This window comes from Heteronotia binoei, chromosome 3 (genome assembly GCF_032191835.1).
Source record: "Heteronotia binoei isolate CCM8104 ecotype False Entrance Well chromosome 3, APGP_CSIRO_Hbin_v1, whole genome shotgun sequence".
Lineage (NCBI taxonomy): Eukaryota > Metazoa > Chordata > Lepidosauria > Squamata > Gekkonidae > Heteronotia > Heteronotia binoei.
Window position 1 is genome coordinate 1,419,107 of NC_083225.1, and position 18,081 is coordinate 1,437,187.

Genomic DNA, 18,081 nt, shown 5'->3' on the forward strand with positions numbered 1-18,081 from the left:
CCTTTTCTAGCTACAGGATGGAGCGCCCAAAGGCAGGCTTTGCATGGCTGGCTACTGGTGAGCTGAATGCTGGACTTCAGCCTAGCAGGAGTGGGATGATGCTCCAGCCGGGCTGGTGTGTGGGAGTAGGCAAAGTAGGCAGTCGCCTAGGGGCACCACTGGGCACCCCTCCCCTCCCTGACGCGTGACTCTGGCTCCTGGCCACTGCCGCCTTGTCCTCTCCCATCACCAAGCTGCCCTCAACAAAGCCAAGCCACCCCCCTCATCCTATCCTGCCACCCTCCTTCCTGACATGGCCGGCAAGCACTTATTCTCACAATTTTTTTATAACATCATTTTTTTTTGAAAAAAATTAAAATTAAAAATCAGTAATGTAAAAATGTGAAATGTTTCAAGATTGGCGCTCTTCAGTATCCCTATATTTTTTAATAATGGGGGGGGGCACTAGTGGATGATTTGCCTCGGGTGCCAGAAAGTGGATGATTTGCCTAGGGTGCCAGAAAGCCTCGCAGCAGCCCGAATCCCCAAGGAGAGGAGAAATATCAGGCATCTGGTTAGCCTTCATCCCAGGGCCGGATTAACAGTTAGGCAGACACTGGCACGCCTTTAGGGGCCCCAGGAAGCCCCCCCCCCCAGCCTGCACGCACAGCCAGCAACTGAGCCGCTCTTTGCCTGACTGGCCTGGTGCGGCTGCTGCTGGTGTCTCCACATCTGCCTCTTTCTACTTCTCCCCCACAGCTTTGCTAAAGGTGCTTTTGAGAAGGCTGCAGTGGGGCCGTGAGCAGGCGCTCCAACTCTGAAGTTATTTGTGAGGGGGCCCCCAAGTTTTTGACTGCCTAGGGGCCTGCACAGGGTTTAATCCAGCACCGCTCCTGCCCAAATCCCCAAGGAGAGGAGAAATATCAGGCACCTGGTCGGCCTTCATACGTGGTGGTGGAGGTGGGACTTGGCTTATGGGATGCTTTATAGCAGTATAGAGCAGGGATGGCCAAAATTGTTTAAAGTAAGAGCTACAAAGAATAAACATCAGATGTTTGAGAACCACAGGAAGGAAGGAAGGAAGGAAGGAAGGAAGGAAGGAAGGAAGGAAGGAAGGAAGGAAGGAAGGAAGGAAGGAAGGAAGGAAGGAAGGAAGGAAGGAAGGAAGGAAGGAAGGAAGAAGAAGAAGAAGAAGAAGAAGATATTGGATTTATATCCCGCCCTCCACTCGGAAGAGTCTCAGAGCGGCTCACAATCTCCTTTACCTTCCTCCCCCACAACAGACACCCTGCGAGGTGGGTGGGGCTGGAGAGGGCTCTCACAGCAGCTGCCCTTTCAAGGACAACCTCTGCCAGAACTATGGCTGACCCAAGGCCATTCCAGCAGGTGCAAGTGGAGGAGTGGGGAATCAAACCCGATTCTCCCAGATAAGAGTCCGCACACTTAACCACTACACCAAACTGGCTCTCCATGCTGGAAGGAAAGAAGGAGGGAGGGAGGGAGGGAGGGAGGGAGTGAAGGAAGGAAGGAAGGAAGGAAGGAAGGAAGGAAGGAAGGAAGGAAGGAAGGAAGGAAGGAAGGAACATAAGAGAAGCCATGTTGGATCAGGCTAATGGCCCATCCAGTCCAACACTCTGAGTCACACAGTGGCAAAAAAATTTATATATACACACACACTGTGGCTAATAGCCACTGATGGACCTGTGCTCCATATTTTTATCTAAACCCCTCTTGAAGGTGGCTATGCTTGTGGCCGCCACCACCTCCTGTGGCAGTGAATTCCACATGTTAATCACCCTTTGGGTGAAGAAGTACTTCCTTTTATCCGTTTTAACCTGTCTGCTCAGCAATTTCATCGAATGCCCACGAGTTCTTGTATTGTGAGAAAGGGAGAAAAGTACTTCTTTCTCTACTTTCTCCATCCCATGCATTATCTTGTAAACCTCTATCATGTCACCCCGCAGTCGACGTTTCTCCAAGCTAAAGAGTCCCAAGCGTTTCAACCTTTCTTCATAGGGAATGTGTTCCAGCCCTTTAATCATTCTAGTTGCCCTTTTCTGCACTTTCTCCAATGCTATAATATCCTTTTTGAGGTGCGGCGACTGCACACAGTACTCCAAATGAGACCGCACCATCGATTTATACAGGGGCATTATGATACTGGCTGATTTGTTTTCAATTCCCTTCCTAATAATTCTCAGCATGGCGTTGGCCTTTTTTATTGCACACGCACACTGTCTTGACATTTTCAGTGAGTTATCTACCACGACCCCAAGATCTCTCTCTTGGTCAGTCTCTGCCAGTTCACACCCCATCAACTTGTATTTGTAGCTGGGATTCTTGGCCCCAATGTGCATTATTTTGCACTTGGCCACATTGAACCGCATCTGCCACGTTGACGCCCACTCACCCAGCCTCAACAGATCCCTTTGGAGTTCCTCACAATCCTCTCTGGTTCTCACCACCCTGAACAATTTAGTGTCATCCGCAAACTTGGCCACTTCACTGCTCACTCCCAACTCTAAATCATTTATGAACAAGTTAAAGAGCATGGGACCCAGTACCGAGCCCTGCGGCACCCCACTGCTTACTGTCCTCCACTGCGAAGACTCCCCATTTATACTCACTCTCTGCTTCCTATTACTCAGCCAGTTTTTGATCCACAAGAGGACCTGTCCTTTTACTCCATGACTCTCAAGCTTTCTAAGGAGCCTTTGATGAGGAACTTTATCAAAAGCTTTCTAGAAGTCAAGGTAAACAACATCTATCGGGTCTCCTTTGTCCACATGTTTGTTCACCCCCTCAAAGTAATGTAACAGGTTAGTGAGGCAAGATCTTCCCTTACAGAACCCATGCTGAGTCTTCCTCAATAACCCGTGTTCATCAGTGTGCCTACTCATTCTGTCCTTTCATCAATGTGCCTACTCATTCTGAAGGAAGGAAGGAAGGAAGGAAGGAAGGAAGGAAGATAGGTAGCAATGGCACATAAACCAGTTGAGCTCTTGTGATTTATTACGTGCAAAAAAATATTATGCAAGTAGAGAAAGAACTACTTTCTCCCTTTTTCACAATACAAGAACTTGTGGGCACTTAATGAAATTGCTGAGCAGTCAGATTAGAACTGATAGAAGGAAGTACTTCTTCACCCAAAGGGTGGTTAGCACATGGAATTCACTGCCATAGGAGGTGGAGGTGGCTACAGGCATAGCCAGCTTCAAGAGGGGAGTGGATAAGCATACGGAGCAGAAGCCCATCAGTGGCTGTTAGCCACAGTGTATTGTTGGAACTCTCTGCCTGGGACAGTGATGCTCTGTATTTTTGGTGGTTGGGAGGGACAACAGTGTGAGGACTTCTAGAGTCCTGGCCCCACTGATGGACCTCCTGATGGCACCTGGTTTTTTTGGCCACTGTGTGATACAGAGTGTTGGACTGGATGGACCATTGGCCTGATCCAACATGTCTTCTCTTATGTTCTAAGGAAGGAAGGAGGGAGGGAGGGAGGAAGGAAGGAAGGAAGGAAGGAAGGAAGGAAGGAAGGAAGGAAGGAAGGAAGGAAGGAAGGAAGGAAGGAAGGAAGGAAAATAGATGGGAGGATGGGGGAGGGAGAGGTGGAAACAAAGCAACTTTAACTCTAAATGCATTTTCCAAGCCACCAGCTGGCTTGGCTTGGAGAAATGGTTTAAAGAAAGAAATGCCTTCTCCAACCAGCCAACAGGGCGGTGGGGGCGTCAAGAGCCACCCAATACGTGTGAAAGAGCCACATGTGGCTCCTAAGCTGCAGTTTAGCTACCCCTGGTATAGAGGCTCTGTCATCCAGAGGGGTGGGGGGGGATCAGAATTGCAAAAAAATGAATAACCAGGATGAAGAGTTTGGAGTTCCGTGAAATGAGATCTTGGCAGCCTGCTTTTTCTGCCCCACCCTAGTCTAACAGCCAGACCTATGATGTCAGGTGACACCCTGGGAGACAAGAGCCAAGCCTGATAAGCACATGCACTTGTAAACTTCCAGGAATAATTTTCACTGTATTACTTCAGGGTAGTGGTGGTGGTGGTTATTAGCTCCTAAACAAGGATCCATTGTGCAACATGAATTTTTTCAGTTTGCATACTTTATTCCACAGGGGGTCTTAAGGCTTAACTGTAGCTGTCAATCCTAAACAGACTTCAGGGCTGCTATCCAGTAGCTGCCATCCAGTGGGAGATTGGGTGGGATGGAGACGTGCAGGGCTTTTTTTGTAGCAGGAACTCCTTTGCATATTAGACCACACACCCTTGATGTAGCCAATCCTCCAAGAGCTTACCGGGTACTTAGTGCAGGGCCTTGTGTAAGCTCCAGGAGGATTGGCTACATCAACGGTGTGCGGCCTAATATGCAAAGGAGTTCCTGCTACAAAAAAAAGCCCTGGGGACATGGCAGGGGTTCTGTTGCTTCAACAGAATAATGTCAACTCCAGGATGAACCAGGAAGTGATGTCAGTGTAATGCCCTAAGAATGTCAAGTCTGTATAAAACTCTGGTCAAGTCTGTATCTAACTTTGGCTCAGGGGAAAAGCATCCTGGGTAAAGCCAAACTGTATTCCATTGCTGCTAGCTTGAACTCTCCTTTCCCCCCTCCTTTCCTTTGTTATGTAGGACTGCTTTGAAATGGGAATATGTGAACGTTTTATCTGAGCCTTCTCAGGCCTAGCTCAGGGGGAGGCTGGAGCCGCCGACACTCAAGGCCAAAGTAGGCCTGAGAACGAAATGGTAACATCAATGTGTGAATGTGCCCTGCATAGTCCCCCCTCCCTAAAGAATCCCTTTGAAGTGTACCTTATATGATTGCATTCTACTGTATGATCTTTAGTCTTTCAATACTAGCCTAGCCGAGAACAATAGTATCAATAAACTAGTTATTTTGTTTCAACAATGACTCGTTATTGAATCTGCCGACTTGACAAAGAAACACTAAGGTTTTACTGTCAGGGCTGCCAAGCTCCTGGGTGGGGGTTCTCCTGCTTTGGGAGTCCCCAATCCTCTGGCCCACAGTGGGCTGGCGGGGGGATCCCCTCTCAACGTTGCCGGCACAATGATGCCACTCACCAGTGACGTCATCACTCTGGCAACGTCGTGCACTGACTGCTCTAGGAGCTTCCGGGAAAATGCTATGGTTTTCCCAGATGGTCTAGCAATTTGGGAGGAAAACTCTGTGGTACCATAGAGTTTTCCTCTCAAATTGCTGGAGTGTCTGGGAAAACCATAGAATTTTCCCAGAAGCTCTTAGAGCAGCCGGTTCATGATGTTGCAGGTGCGATGACGTTGCTCCTAAGCGCATTATGCACATGAGGCCACAGGATACTTGGCAACCCTGTAATGGAGCTTCAGGTAAATCCTAGAGCATCTGACGATATCACTTCCAGGTTCACACAGGAAGTGATGTCATGCTGTCAAAGCACTGGAAATTTTTACCATATTTCCCCCCCCCCCCTACCCCTTTACTAAGCAGTAGCAGAGGGGACCCAGCAAGTCTGTGTTCGTCTCAGCCCATTAACTCTGCTTAGGAGATGCTCTTGTTTAGTCAGGGGTGGAAAAAAGGCAGTTCCCTGATAGCTTTGCAAGCCTTACCCCTCCCCCTTCTTTTAACATATTTTACTCACAAAGTGATCCTGATACTTGCGGGAGTTTCAAGTCAAAGAACAGGTTGCTTGAAGAAGGAGAATCAAGTGGCAGCCGTGTTGGTCTGAAGCAATGGACCAAAGTAGGAGTCCAGCAGCACCTTGAAGGCCAACAAAGTTTTTGCATGCATGCACACTTCATCAGACAATGAAATGGGTGTCAGAACTGGAACGAACTTCAGACGATTCCAAGACTTGTTGCAAAGTATAGAATCTTTATTAGAGAACTGCAGTGCTAGAGCTACGAGATAACAGTAATGCCGAGTCCGGCATTTGGTTACATTTTATGCCTTCAGCAAAAGTACAATAAAACGATCATTCACACGGGTTACAGACAAGCGTCTCCTTTCCCAAGCTCTGTTATCAAAAGGGAGGATGCTCTCCCATCTCGAAGGCCAAACGGCCCGGCTTCAAAGGGCACCTGTGGATGTTGACCAGAGCCTATCTGTCACCCTTCAGCGAGCACAGAGTATTTAGAATATTTGCAAGGCACTTGGGTTAATTGCTTAGGCTATATATTCTGGGTTAGAGTTAGGTTACAACATGGAGTCAGTTTGGCTAACAATAGGCAGAGAAAGTTACAAGTTCTGACAATGGGGTACAGTGAGCAGTGCTACATATAGCTTGTGGGCAGTGGTTAAGATTGCAAAGAAAGTGGTATAAAGTTATAATCCAATGGCACAACTTTATACCGTTTTGCATTCTTAACCACTGCCCACCAGCTATATGTAGCACTGCGCACTGTACCCCATTTCATTGTATGATGAAGTAAAACTTAGTTGGTGCTATTAGACTCTCTTTATCACACTGAAAAAAGGAGAAGTTGGGGAAAGATCTACTCTGCCAGCTCTAGCTGTGAACTCTTCCAGTAGATCCAGCTCATTGCCCACATGCTTTGAAACACAATCACAAGGGATACTAGCTTAAATATAAAATTAATACCAAGATGCCTAGGAACCTGAGTTTTGTGCTATCCATGACATGTCCTGTGGTTATTTATTTCCTTTGTTTATACCCCACCTTTTCCCCCCATGGGGGCCCAAAGCAGATGACATCACTCTCTTCTTCTCCAGTTTCACAATGACTGTGTGAGGTGGGAGTGGCTGAGTGTGACAGGCCAAAGCCATCCGGAAATCCTCCATGGCCACGTGGGGTTTTGAACCTGTGGCTCCCAGATCATAGTCTAGCATTCTTATCACTATCCAGAGGGCTTTTTTTGTAGCAGGAACTCCTTTGCATATTAGGCCACACCCTCCTGATGTAACCAATCCTCCTGGAGCTTCCAGTAGGCCCTGTACTAAGAGCCCTGTAAGCTCTTGGAGGATTGGCTACATCAGGGGTGTGTGGCCTAATATGCTAAGGAGTTTCTGCTGCAAAAAACCCCCTGATCACTATCCCATAATTGGGTTTTCTCTTCTCTTTCACTCTTTTGGAATCACAATATGCACAATGGTCTGTTGATATTTCTCTTTTATTTAAAATACACATGTCCTCTTTTCAGTGACTTCAAAAAGACAACTGGATAGATCACTTTGATCCTATTCCTGTTGAGCAGGGGGATGAACTAGATCAGGGGTCCTGAACCCCCAGGCCATGTACTGGTACCGGTCCATGGCCTGTTAGCAACCAGGCCATGAGTTGTGTAATTATTTCATTATATATTACAATGTAGTAGTAATAAGAAGACATTGGATTTATATCCTGCTCTCCACTCTGAATTTCAGAGTCTCAGAACGGCTCACAATCTCCTTTACCTTCCTCCCCCACAACAAACACCCTGTGAGCTGGGTGGGGCTGAGAGAACTCTTACAGCATCTGATCTTTCAAGGACAACTCTGTGAGAAGCCTATGGCTGACCCAAGGCCATTTCAGCAGCTGCAAGTGGAGGAGTGGGGAATCAAACCTGGTTCTCCCAGATAAGAGTCTGCATACTTAACCACCACACCAAACACTTTAGAAATGAAGTGCACAATTGTATCATCCCGAAACCATTGCACCTCCCTCCGGTCCGTGGAAAAATTGTCTTCCACAAAACCAATCCATGGTACCAAAAAGGTTGAGGACCACTGGACTAGATGGCCTCTAGATGATTGGTATGGCCCCTACCAACTCTGTGTTTCTATGAGGCTATGATTATTCCATTTGTATTGGATTTGCATTTGCATTTGATTGATATAATTTTTATTATTGGCAGTCTTAATTGGAATTCTTAAGATCATGATTTTTATAGGCTTTAAAATTATTCTTTTGATTATGTTTTTTGTGTTTATATTGCTTTATTTGTATTATATTGCATTTATGTTATGTTTTCTTTACATTGTAAGCCACCTTGAGCTCTCCAAGAAGACAATGGAGAAGAAGCGCGGATTTTTAGACCCCATTTCTCTACCTTTAGGGGTCGCAAAGCAACTTACAATCCCCTTCCCTTCCTCTCCCTGCGGCAGAGGTGGGCGGTGCTCAGGGAGTTCTGAGAGAACTGGGACTGGCCCAAGGTCACCCAGCGGCTTCATGTGGAGGAGGAGGGGTAATCAGACCTGGTTCTCCAGGTTAAAGTCCTCCACTCCTGACCAGTACAGTATGCCGGCCAGGGAGCGGTAGCTAGTCATTTTAAAACAAGTAGGAAAAATAAATACCAAGCAGACTAATCAATTTAAAAATCGTGCCCCAGGTAAGAGCCTCCTAATTTATTCCAACCCCCAATCCAGCCCAAAGCTTATCTTCACTTTTCCTTCTCTTTAAGGACATTGACACATTTGGAAACAGAATGTTAATGCTTGATGGGATGCCTGCAGTCAGAGTCAAATCAGAGCTGCTGGAATCAGAACAAGGGGTAAGTGCAGTTTCTTCCTTGCTGCCTTTTTATTTGCACTCTGTATTGTTATAATCCCTTTTTTACAACTTTCTTCTCAGTGTATGCTTTGCTCTCCCCATTCTCGAAGGTGAACTCTCTGCAAAGTACATAATGAAACCCTTCTTCTTCTTCTCCTCCTCCTCCTCTCCTCCTCCTCCTCTCCTCCTCCTCCTCCTCCTCCTCCTCTTCTTCTTCTTCTTCTTCTTCTTCTTCTTCTTCTTCTTCTTCTTCTTCTTCTTCTTCTTCTTCTCTCTCCTCCTGCTCCTTCTCCTGCTCCTTCTCCTGCTCCTTCTCCTCTTCCTTACTCACAGGTGGCTTTTTGTGAGTATTTCTCTCCCCACTGACCCACCCCACCGGATCCTCATCCCCCCACCCCATGGCTACAAAAAAGGTAAAAAGTTCTCTTGGCTTCAAAAAAAGTTTCTCTGGAACACAGAAGCCACAAGACATGTTGGTAGTACCCTGGGCAAGTTGTTTCCAAGCTGTGTCATGGGAAATTCAGCAGGGTGGTGGTGTGTGTCTGAAGTACTTCATGGGTTCCTCAGCGATACTGACCTTAGGACTGATAGTCTGATTCGATATCACAGCTTCATGTGTGTGTTTAATGAGAGAACTAAATAGTGGTTATTGGAGCTGTTGAAGGATAGCTGATTGTGGTAATGATTGCTGAAATGGCATTAGAAACTACTTAAGAGTTGATGCTCTGAGTTCTTCAACTGGGCCAAGCTTTGCTTATTTCAGTGATGTCAGAAGACTGCCCTTCTCTTGGAGAAGGAAAGGAACAGACACTTATCCCATTATTGAGCTTGAAGGATCTCAAAAAGGGGCATAAAAAAAGTACTGCTGCCCAGGGGTCATTTCATAGAAAAAAGAAGTACCTGAGCTCATTAGTACAACTTATTTGCAGAACTCACACACTCCTGACATCACCAGAAGGTGTACTAGATTATATCAGCTCAGCATCTACCTTAGAATGCTTCTTGAATTAGAATTGTCCTAATAAACTCTTACTCCCATCATACTTTTAAAATTACTTTCTCCTATGTGGCCTCTGCTTTGCATTCAGAAGGTCTCCAGTTCGGTCCTCATCTTCTCCAGTTAAAAAGGACCAAGCAGTAGGTGATGCAGAAGTCCTCCACTGGAGACCTTGGAGAGCCTCTGAATAGGTAATACCAAGGGGTGTCCAAACTTGCTTCAAGTAAGAGCCACAGAGAAGAAACGTCAGATGTTTGAGAGCCACAAGACATGAACATCAGAACTTTGAGAGCCACAAGACAGGAAGGAAGGAAGGGAGGAGGGAGTGAGGAAGGAAGGGAGGAAGGTAGGAAGGAAGGAAGGAAGGAAGGAAGGAAGGAAGGAAGGAAGGAAGGAAGGAAGGAAGGAAGGAAGGAAGGAAGGAAGGAAGGAAAATAGATGGGGAGGGAGGTGGAGGTGGAAAGAAAGCAACTTTAACTTTAAATGCATTCTCCAAACTGCCAGCTGGCTTGGCTTGGAGAAGTGATGTGAAGAGAGAAATGCCTTCTCCAAGCCTGCCAGTGGGGTGGTGGAGGCTTTGAGAACCACACAATATGTGTGAAAGAGACACATGTGGCTCCCGACCTCGATGGACTGATTCAGCATAAGTTAGTTTCAGGTCCTGCCTTGAGCAGAGGGTTCGCCTAGATGTCATGGATGGCCCTTCCAACTCTGTGATTCTGTAATTCTAGGTGTTCACATGACACTGTATATCCCCCGTGGCAGATGAAGTTGTAAATAACCCTCTTTGCATGTTCTGCAGAATTGTTTGATTTTATTTTTAGATCATCTGTGTCATGCTTTTAAGCGTGTTTGCTCCTCCCCCCTGCTCCTTTGACCAGCCTTTCTGTAAACATTTTGCAGCTCTCATCCCTGCTGGGAAGGACTTGAAAGACTGATATTCCTTTTAAGCATTATTGACGTTTTTGTTACCTCCTTTGCAGCGATGATTGCTCACATAAGTTATCTTTCAGACCTCATGATACCGGGTTTTGTCATCTTTATTTCATGCTCGGAGGAGAGTTGTTAAGCTGTTATTTAGAGATGTCTGCAGTCCTGTTCTCTGAGCTCACGTGCCCAGTTACCGCAGCAGGAAGCCATTAATAAACATACCTTAAGGCTAAACATGTAAGAACTGTGTGAATTAATGGCAGGTCTACCCTTGGACTGGACAGAGACATTCTGCATGGATACCCTTCCGTGCTGCAAAACCGGGACTCCTCCACCGTCAGCAAGACCCAAATTATTTCTGTGATTCTGCAGTGTTTAATACAATGTCGTATTCCACCAAAATCCTATCATGTTAATCTTCACAGTAAAGGTAATAGGGAGATAACCCAATTTTTAGCAGATACAAACCCTGAAATAACCTGCTTGGTAGCAAAATACCTGTCGATAGTGCTTTCATTAAAACATTCCTGAAACCGTCCTCATCAATATTATACACTGTAAATTTATATTTAAAAATTTAAATTCCAAGGTGTTTTTATGAATTTAATAGCAATGCTGTGTAATTTTTTATTTTTAACTTGATTTTTAAACTGTTGTGGAATTTTGTTTCTGTAAATTTGCCTTTGTTTGCAGTTTTATCCAGTTTCCTGTTTATTATGCTGAGCTTAAGACCATTGGTCAAAGAAGCTAACAAATAAAGGAAAGGAAGGTCAAGGTAAAAGTTGGTGTGTGTTTACCAGGGCTTTTTTTTTTTTGTAGCAGGACCTCATTTGCAGTTTAGGCCACACACCCCTGCTGTAACCAATCCTCTGGGAACTTACAGTAGGCCCGATAAGAAGACCCCTGTAAGCTAGACTTCCCAATCCCCAGGTCCCAGAGGGGGATCCCCCGGTTTTACAGGCTTCCTCCCTCCCCCAGCCAGCTGGTTGGCGGGGGAAGCCCCGCCCCCACAACCATCATGCACCTCTATGAATGATTCCCATAGGGAATGATAAGGAATTGATCCGCGGGTATCAGGGGCTCTGGGGGGGGGGCTGTTTTTTGGGGTAGAGGCACCAAATTTTCAGTAGAGCATCTAGCGCCTCTCCCCAAAATATCCCCCAAGTTACAAAAGGATTGGACCAGGGGTTCAATTCTATGAGCCCCAAAAGAAGGTGCCCCTATCCTTTATTATTTCCTATGGAAGGAAGGCATTGAAAAGGTGTGCCGTCCCTTTAAATGTGATGACCAGAACTCCCTTTGGAGTTCAATGATGCTTGTCACAGCCTTGATCTTGGCTCCACCCCTAATGTCTCCTGGCTCCACCTCCAAAGTCTCCTGGCTCCACCCCCAAAGTCCCCAGATATTTCTTGAATTGGACTTGGCAACCCTACTGTAAGCTCATGGAGGATTGGCTAATGTGTGGGCTAATATGCAAAGGAGTTACTGCTACAAAAAAAGCCCTAGTGTTTGCTCAGAATTTAAGCCCCATTCAGTTCAGTGGAATTACTTCTGAGAAAATGCATTTGATGATTGCAGCCTTTCAGGGGACTCTTGGTGGTGGTTTGTTTCCCAAACTGGCGTCCTTCCAGCCGTGACCTTTGGCCTTTTGGCTACATGTTTCCTGAAAAGGTGACCGTTTCTTCATTCCAGTTCTTGTTTTGTAACGGTGTTTTAGGGCAAAACATGAAAGGAAAACAGACAAAAGATGTACTTGTACTTCATTGCATAGACCATGACTGAATCAGTCCAATAAATGAATAGTTGTTGTTGCTGTTGTTGTTATTGATTCAACCAGGAGTCATTTTGTAGAAAAATAGATGGTAGAGCTCATCCAGGGATTGTTATGCACCTACTATTCAATGGACAAGAGGCGGGGGGGGGGGGGGGGAGGATGGAACCATAAGAAAGGTTCAGGAGCTCCTGCTGACGACTGGATTCAGTGAAAGAAAGTAAGCTCCACCCACCGTTCTCAGAACCTCCAAGAAGCTAGGACAGATTGACCTATCCAGCTGAGCTCAAGTCTTGCTTCATAAGGCTTTTATTCGTAGCAGGAACTCCTTTGCATATTAGGCCACATGCCCCTGATATAGCCAATCCCCCAAGAGCTTACAGTAGGCCCTGTAAGAAGAGCCCTGTAAACTCTTGGAGGATTGGCTACATAAGAGGGGTGTGGCCTAATATGCCAAGGAATTCCTGATACAAAAAAAGCCCTGCAGCATTTTACACAGCCAGAATAAGTCCAAAAGCCAGGTTGGCATAGTGGTTAAGAGAGCAGACTCTAATCTGGGAGAACCAAGGTTGATTCCCCACTCCTTCCCATGCACCTGCTGAGTGACCTTGGGTCAGTCATAACTCTTGCAGAGCTACTGTCTCAAGAGCAGTTCTTGAATGAGCTCTCTCAGCCCCACTGGCCTCACGAGGGGGTGTGTTGTGGGGAGGGGAAGGAAAGGAGATTGTAAACTGCTAAGAGATTCTGTGTTACAGTTGCCAATCCCCAGGTGGGGCAGGGCATCCCCTGGTTTGGAGGCTCTCCTCCCGCTTCAGGGTCATCAGAAAGCGGGGGGAGGGGACGAAAATGTCTGTACTCCATTATTCCCTATGGAGACCGATTCCCATAGGGTATAATAGAGACTAGATCTGTGGTTATCTGGGGCTCTGGGGGCTGTTTTTTGAGGTAGAGGCACCAAATTGCAGCATAGCATCCAGCGCCTCTCCCAAAAATACCCTCCAAGTTTCAAAAGCCCCCAAAGAAGGTGCCCCTACCCGTCATTATTTCCAATGGAGGGAAAGCATTTAAAAGGTTTGTGGTCCTTTCAAATGCGATGGCCAGAAGTTTGGAGTTCAATTATGCTTGTCACAGCCTTGCTCCTGGCTCCACCTCCAATGTCTCCTGCCTCCACCCCTAAAGTCCCCAGATATTTCTTGAATTGGACTTGGGAACCCTGCTCTGAGTGAAGGGCAGGGTATCAATCCAATCTCCTTCACCACCTCCTCCTCCTTCTTTGTCTTCTTTCCCTGGCTAGTTCTTCCTCAACCTCCCCCCCAACCCACCAATCAGTAGGATTTACAGCCCACAGACAGATGGCGTTGCGGGGGGTCTGGAGACTGCGAGAAGAGAGGAGCCTACAGGAGGTGATTGGGAAGGGCAGGGGTGGAATTCTAGAAGGAGCTCCTTTGCATATCAGGCCACATCCACCTGATGTAGCCAATCCTCCAAGAGCCTTGTAAACTCTTGGAGGATTGGCTGCATCAGGGGGTGTGGTTTAATATGCAAAGGAGCTTCTTCTAGAATTCCACCCTTGTGGAAGGGTCAGATGTTGAATGAAATTTTTTTAAAAAACAGGAAATGGGCAATTATAGGCTGCTGAAAAAAAAAAAATCAAAGCAGCGAAGGGACCACTTTTCCTGCCAGGGAGCATTTGGGGGAGCAGCCAGGAACTGCAGGCGCCTCAAAGGGCTGATGTTGCGTTTAAAGTCAGAGGAATAATCATTAGCCAGATATTTTTTTTACAAGATGGATCGGTGTTTGCTACCAAACCCTTGCAGTTCAGCGGGCATATGGAATCGTGGTTTAATTAAATTATGGTTATTGTCTGAAGGCAGTCGGTTCCACCAACTATGGTTAGTAGTCAAGCCAACCCAGGGCCAGAAACCCTTCGTTGAATTTGGAGGAAGAAGAAGACTGTAGATTTATACCCTGCCCTTTTCTCTGAATCAGAGGCTCAGAATGGTTTCAGACTGAGACGATCACACTTAACTCAGCTAAGAGAGAACACTGCCCCACCACTTGTTTTTGGAGAAGACCAAAAACTCACAAGATCTAGAAACTGGCGAATCCCTGAAATCCAGGGCTTTTTTTGAGCAGGAGTGCACAAGAACGCAGTTCCGGCTGGCTTGGTGTCAGGGAGTGTAGCCTAAGATGCAAATGAATACCTGTGAAACAATGGAGACATCAGGGGGTGTGGCCTAATATGCAAATAAGTTCCTGCTGGGTTTTTTCTACCAGGAAATGACAGAAAAGATACTTTCCGAGTTACAAAACAATATCAAAATATGATTACAATACTTTCCATTCACAACATAGTATCACAATGTAAATTTCATTAACAAATTCAATGACAAATACCATCCAAAGCACACCACTACTGTCCATAAGATGATATCAGGTTCTTTCCAAACAATACAGTCTGATGATGCAAAACCAGTCCATTCTTGTTTCGGATCCTTATGATCCTTCCTCTGGGGCCATCTTATTAATTTTGAATGCAGTAGTCTGATGGTGTCTTATTTCTTTACTATACACTGTTTTCCAGGCTTTCTCTAATTTATTTCATTACTAGAATGCTACTGTTCTTTCTCCATCTTTCAGCATTTCCGAAACGAGAATGGACCAGTTTTGCATCGTTGGACTGTATTGTTTGGAAAGAACTTGATATCTTATGGACAGTAGTGAAGTTGTATGCTTTGGATGGTGTTTGTCACTGAATTTGTTACTGAAATTTACATTGTAATACTATGTTGTGAATGGAAAGTATTGTAATTGTATTTTGATATTGTTTTGTAACACGGAGAGTATCTTTTCTGTCATTTCCTGTGGTCCCGGCATTGTTTGATGTCATCATTTGGGGTGGAACTCCCAGAGCAGGAGTGGAATTCTAGCAGGAGCTCCTTTGCATAGTAGGCCACACCCCTTTGATGTAGCCAGTCCTCCAAGAACTTACAAAAAAGAGCCTTTTAAGCTCTTGGAGGATTGGCTACATCAGGGTGTGTGGCATAATATGCAAAGGAGCTCCTGCTAGAATTCCACCCCTTCTCTGGTAGTTCCGTGCTTGGAACTGAAGTCCCAGGCCTAATTTGAATCTGGACCATGGTAGACGTGGGAAGGGGTGTAAGTGTTCTCTGCATGCTGCTTCCCCAGCTTGCAGCTGCCCCAGCAAGTCACCATTCATCCCATTCAGGGTTTTGTCTGTATTGATGAGCTTCATGTGATTCCAGCCCCCCCCCCCCCGCAAAACAAATAGCAGCTCCTTTGGGCCATTTCCGATCCTGAATATAGCAAAAGGCTTCCCCCTCCTCTGCCTGGACACCACAGTCCCCAGGGGCTTCTTTTTGTAGCAGGAACTCCTTTGCATATTAGGCCACACCCCCTGGCAATGGCAAACCACCTCTGAACCTCTTTTGCCTTGAAAACCCTACAGGGTCACCATAAATTAGCTGCAGTTTGACAGCAAAAAGAAAAGGTAAAATTGTGATAGATAGAAGTGTAAACAAAAGACTTAGAATCAGGACTTTTTTTGTAGCAGGGACTCCTTTGCATATTCAGAGCCAGCACATCCATTAGGCAATATTCAGCAGTTGCCATGTGGGGTGACGGTAGGGGAAGAGTCTCCCCTGCCTCACACATATTTCAAAACTGAAGACGCGGGGTGTGTGTGGAAATGAGAGACTTGAAAGCACAGCATTGTTTCTGTGCACTGAGGGGTTGGAAGAACTCTCGTGGCTCCTAAGCATGCAGAAACAAGGTGGTGCTTTCAGTTCTTCCTCCCGCGGGGACACCACACACCTGGCCGTGCCCACCAGTGCCTGTCTGCCTGCCCCCGCCCCCCGGCTCGTCTGCAGCCAGTGGGGAGAAGCTCCGGTCTCCTCTGGAGGTCTGGCACTGCCTGCCGGGCCATCCTCCCTGCAACTCAAGCCCAGTCCTCCAGAGGGGCAGCTGCTCCCCACCCTGGAGCTCTGGGGCTTCTCTGCGGCCGGCCCAAGGGGGCTTCCTCCTCCGAAACCGTGAGGGGGGGCGAGGAAAGCCGGAGTTTTCCAGTCTCCCCTGACAACAAAGGCGCCTGATGATGTCATCTGTCAAGTAGACGGATTCATTGACGAGTCAGAGTTGCTACAAAGACTATGTTTATTGATAGACCGTTACTTTGGCTCAAGCCCTTAGCTTGAGAAGAATGAAACCAATACATTGATACATGAGTTCTAAGATACACTTCAAAAGGATTCCTACGGGGAGGGGAAGCAGGGGAGCATTCACACATAACTACAAAGATACATTCCCAGGGTGTTTATCAAGCCTTTTGGCCTTGTATTCTCTAGAGACTCTTCCTCATAAGGCTCTCTGGGAATGTGCTGATTACGTTGTTCTCAACAATTACCAGTCATAAAGGAGAAAGGGGCCAATAAAGGGTAATAAACTAGCAGCATTCGGTTCATCATGATTTTACCCAGGCCTGCTTGTGACAGGCCAAGAACCCATCAGTCTTTGGTCAGAATCAGTCGAGCTTGACATCATCGTGCTGTGCCTGGGCGTGGGGTGCATGGGGTTCTGCTGCCCGAGGCAGAGCCCTGATGCACGCCCACCCCAAAATGGATCGGGTGCGGGGGGGGGGCACGCATTGGGGGTCTGCCTCGAGCAGCAGAACCCCACGCATCGGCCCTGTGCATATTAGGCCACACCCTTCTGATGTAGCCAATCCTCCTGGAGCTTACAGTAGGCCCTGCAAGAAGAGTCCTGTGAGCTCTTGGAGGATTGGCTACATCAGGGGTGTGTGGCCTAATATGCAAAGGAGTTCCTGCTACAAAAAAAGCCCTGCTTAGAATCATAGACTTGGAAGGGGCAATACAGACCTCTGTACTGTTATGTCTTCACTGATACACCCCAAGACTTTAGCCTTTTTGGCCACTACATCACACAGCTTACTCTGAATTGTATCGCCTCTCCAATATGCGGGCTTCTCATTTTTGTTACCCAGATGTAGAACTCTGCACTCATTCTTGGTTGAATTGCATCTTATTCACATCTGCCCACTTTCCCAGCATGTTCAGATTTTGTTGAATTTCTATCTCTATGTTCCAGGGTAATTCTACCTCTGTCTTCTTGGAATTAAATTAATGGTGCATCTTGACAGATACATCTTGGAGGTGGATTTGTATGATGGTTAAGGCATTCCTGCCAAGCACCTAGCAAGTGTCTGCTTGAAAGAGTGAATGCTGCTTGAAAATGTTGTGCTGGAAGTAACACCAGTCCTTGGAACAGGAAACCCCTCTCAAAATAATGAGAGAGGCCTTTCGCTCATAAAGTTGTTACCCCTCCTGATCTGCTGTGGCCAGTGTTTTACTTGCAGCTGCTACTGCAAACTAAAACTAGAGCCTTCAAGATATACGTTAATCTCTAGGTTTTAAAATAAATAATTCAGAACTGGCTTCAGTGAGGCTTGAGGTGTAATATTTCTGTTGCCTCTGTCCGAGTCTTGACGAACAGCACGGTTGTGTTTGTAGAATTAGATAAATTTGAAGGGATTAGATCTTCATAAACAAGCAAGCATTGTCTTCTTAAGGCCTTTCTCCCCATTTGGAAGGCTCTGAATTCACTCCATAAGCTTGCATCCACGTCATGAAATGCAAAAGTCTGAAATGAGTTGGTGATCTAATTTAACAGAATGCTGTTTGTTGCTCTTGGAATTCGAACTGGAAAGCAGGGGTGGAATTCTAGCAGGAGCTCCTTTGCATATTAGGCCATACCCCTCCTGATGTAGCCAATCCTCCAAGAGCTTACAAAAAAGAGCCCTGTAAGCTCTTAGAGGATTGGCTACATAGGGGTGTGTGGCCTAATATGCAATGGAGCTCCTGCTAGAATTCCTCACCTGCTGGAAA

The 18,081-nt window shown here is 46.4% G+C and overlaps 1 protein-coding gene across 1 annotated transcript in view; it reads left to right on the plus strand.

Moving 5' to 3' along the window:
- KLF12 (KLF transcription factor 12) overlaps positions 1–18,081 on the plus strand; it is a 447,150-nt gene that overhangs the window by 22,941 nt on the left and 406,128 nt on the right. Inside the window, exon 3 of the mRNA XM_060235061.1 lies at positions 8,339–8,463. Within this exon, the coding sequence (XP_060091044.1) occupies positions 8,339–8,463 (125 nt within the window). The remainder of the gene's footprint in view (positions 1–8,338; positions 8,464–18,081) is intronic.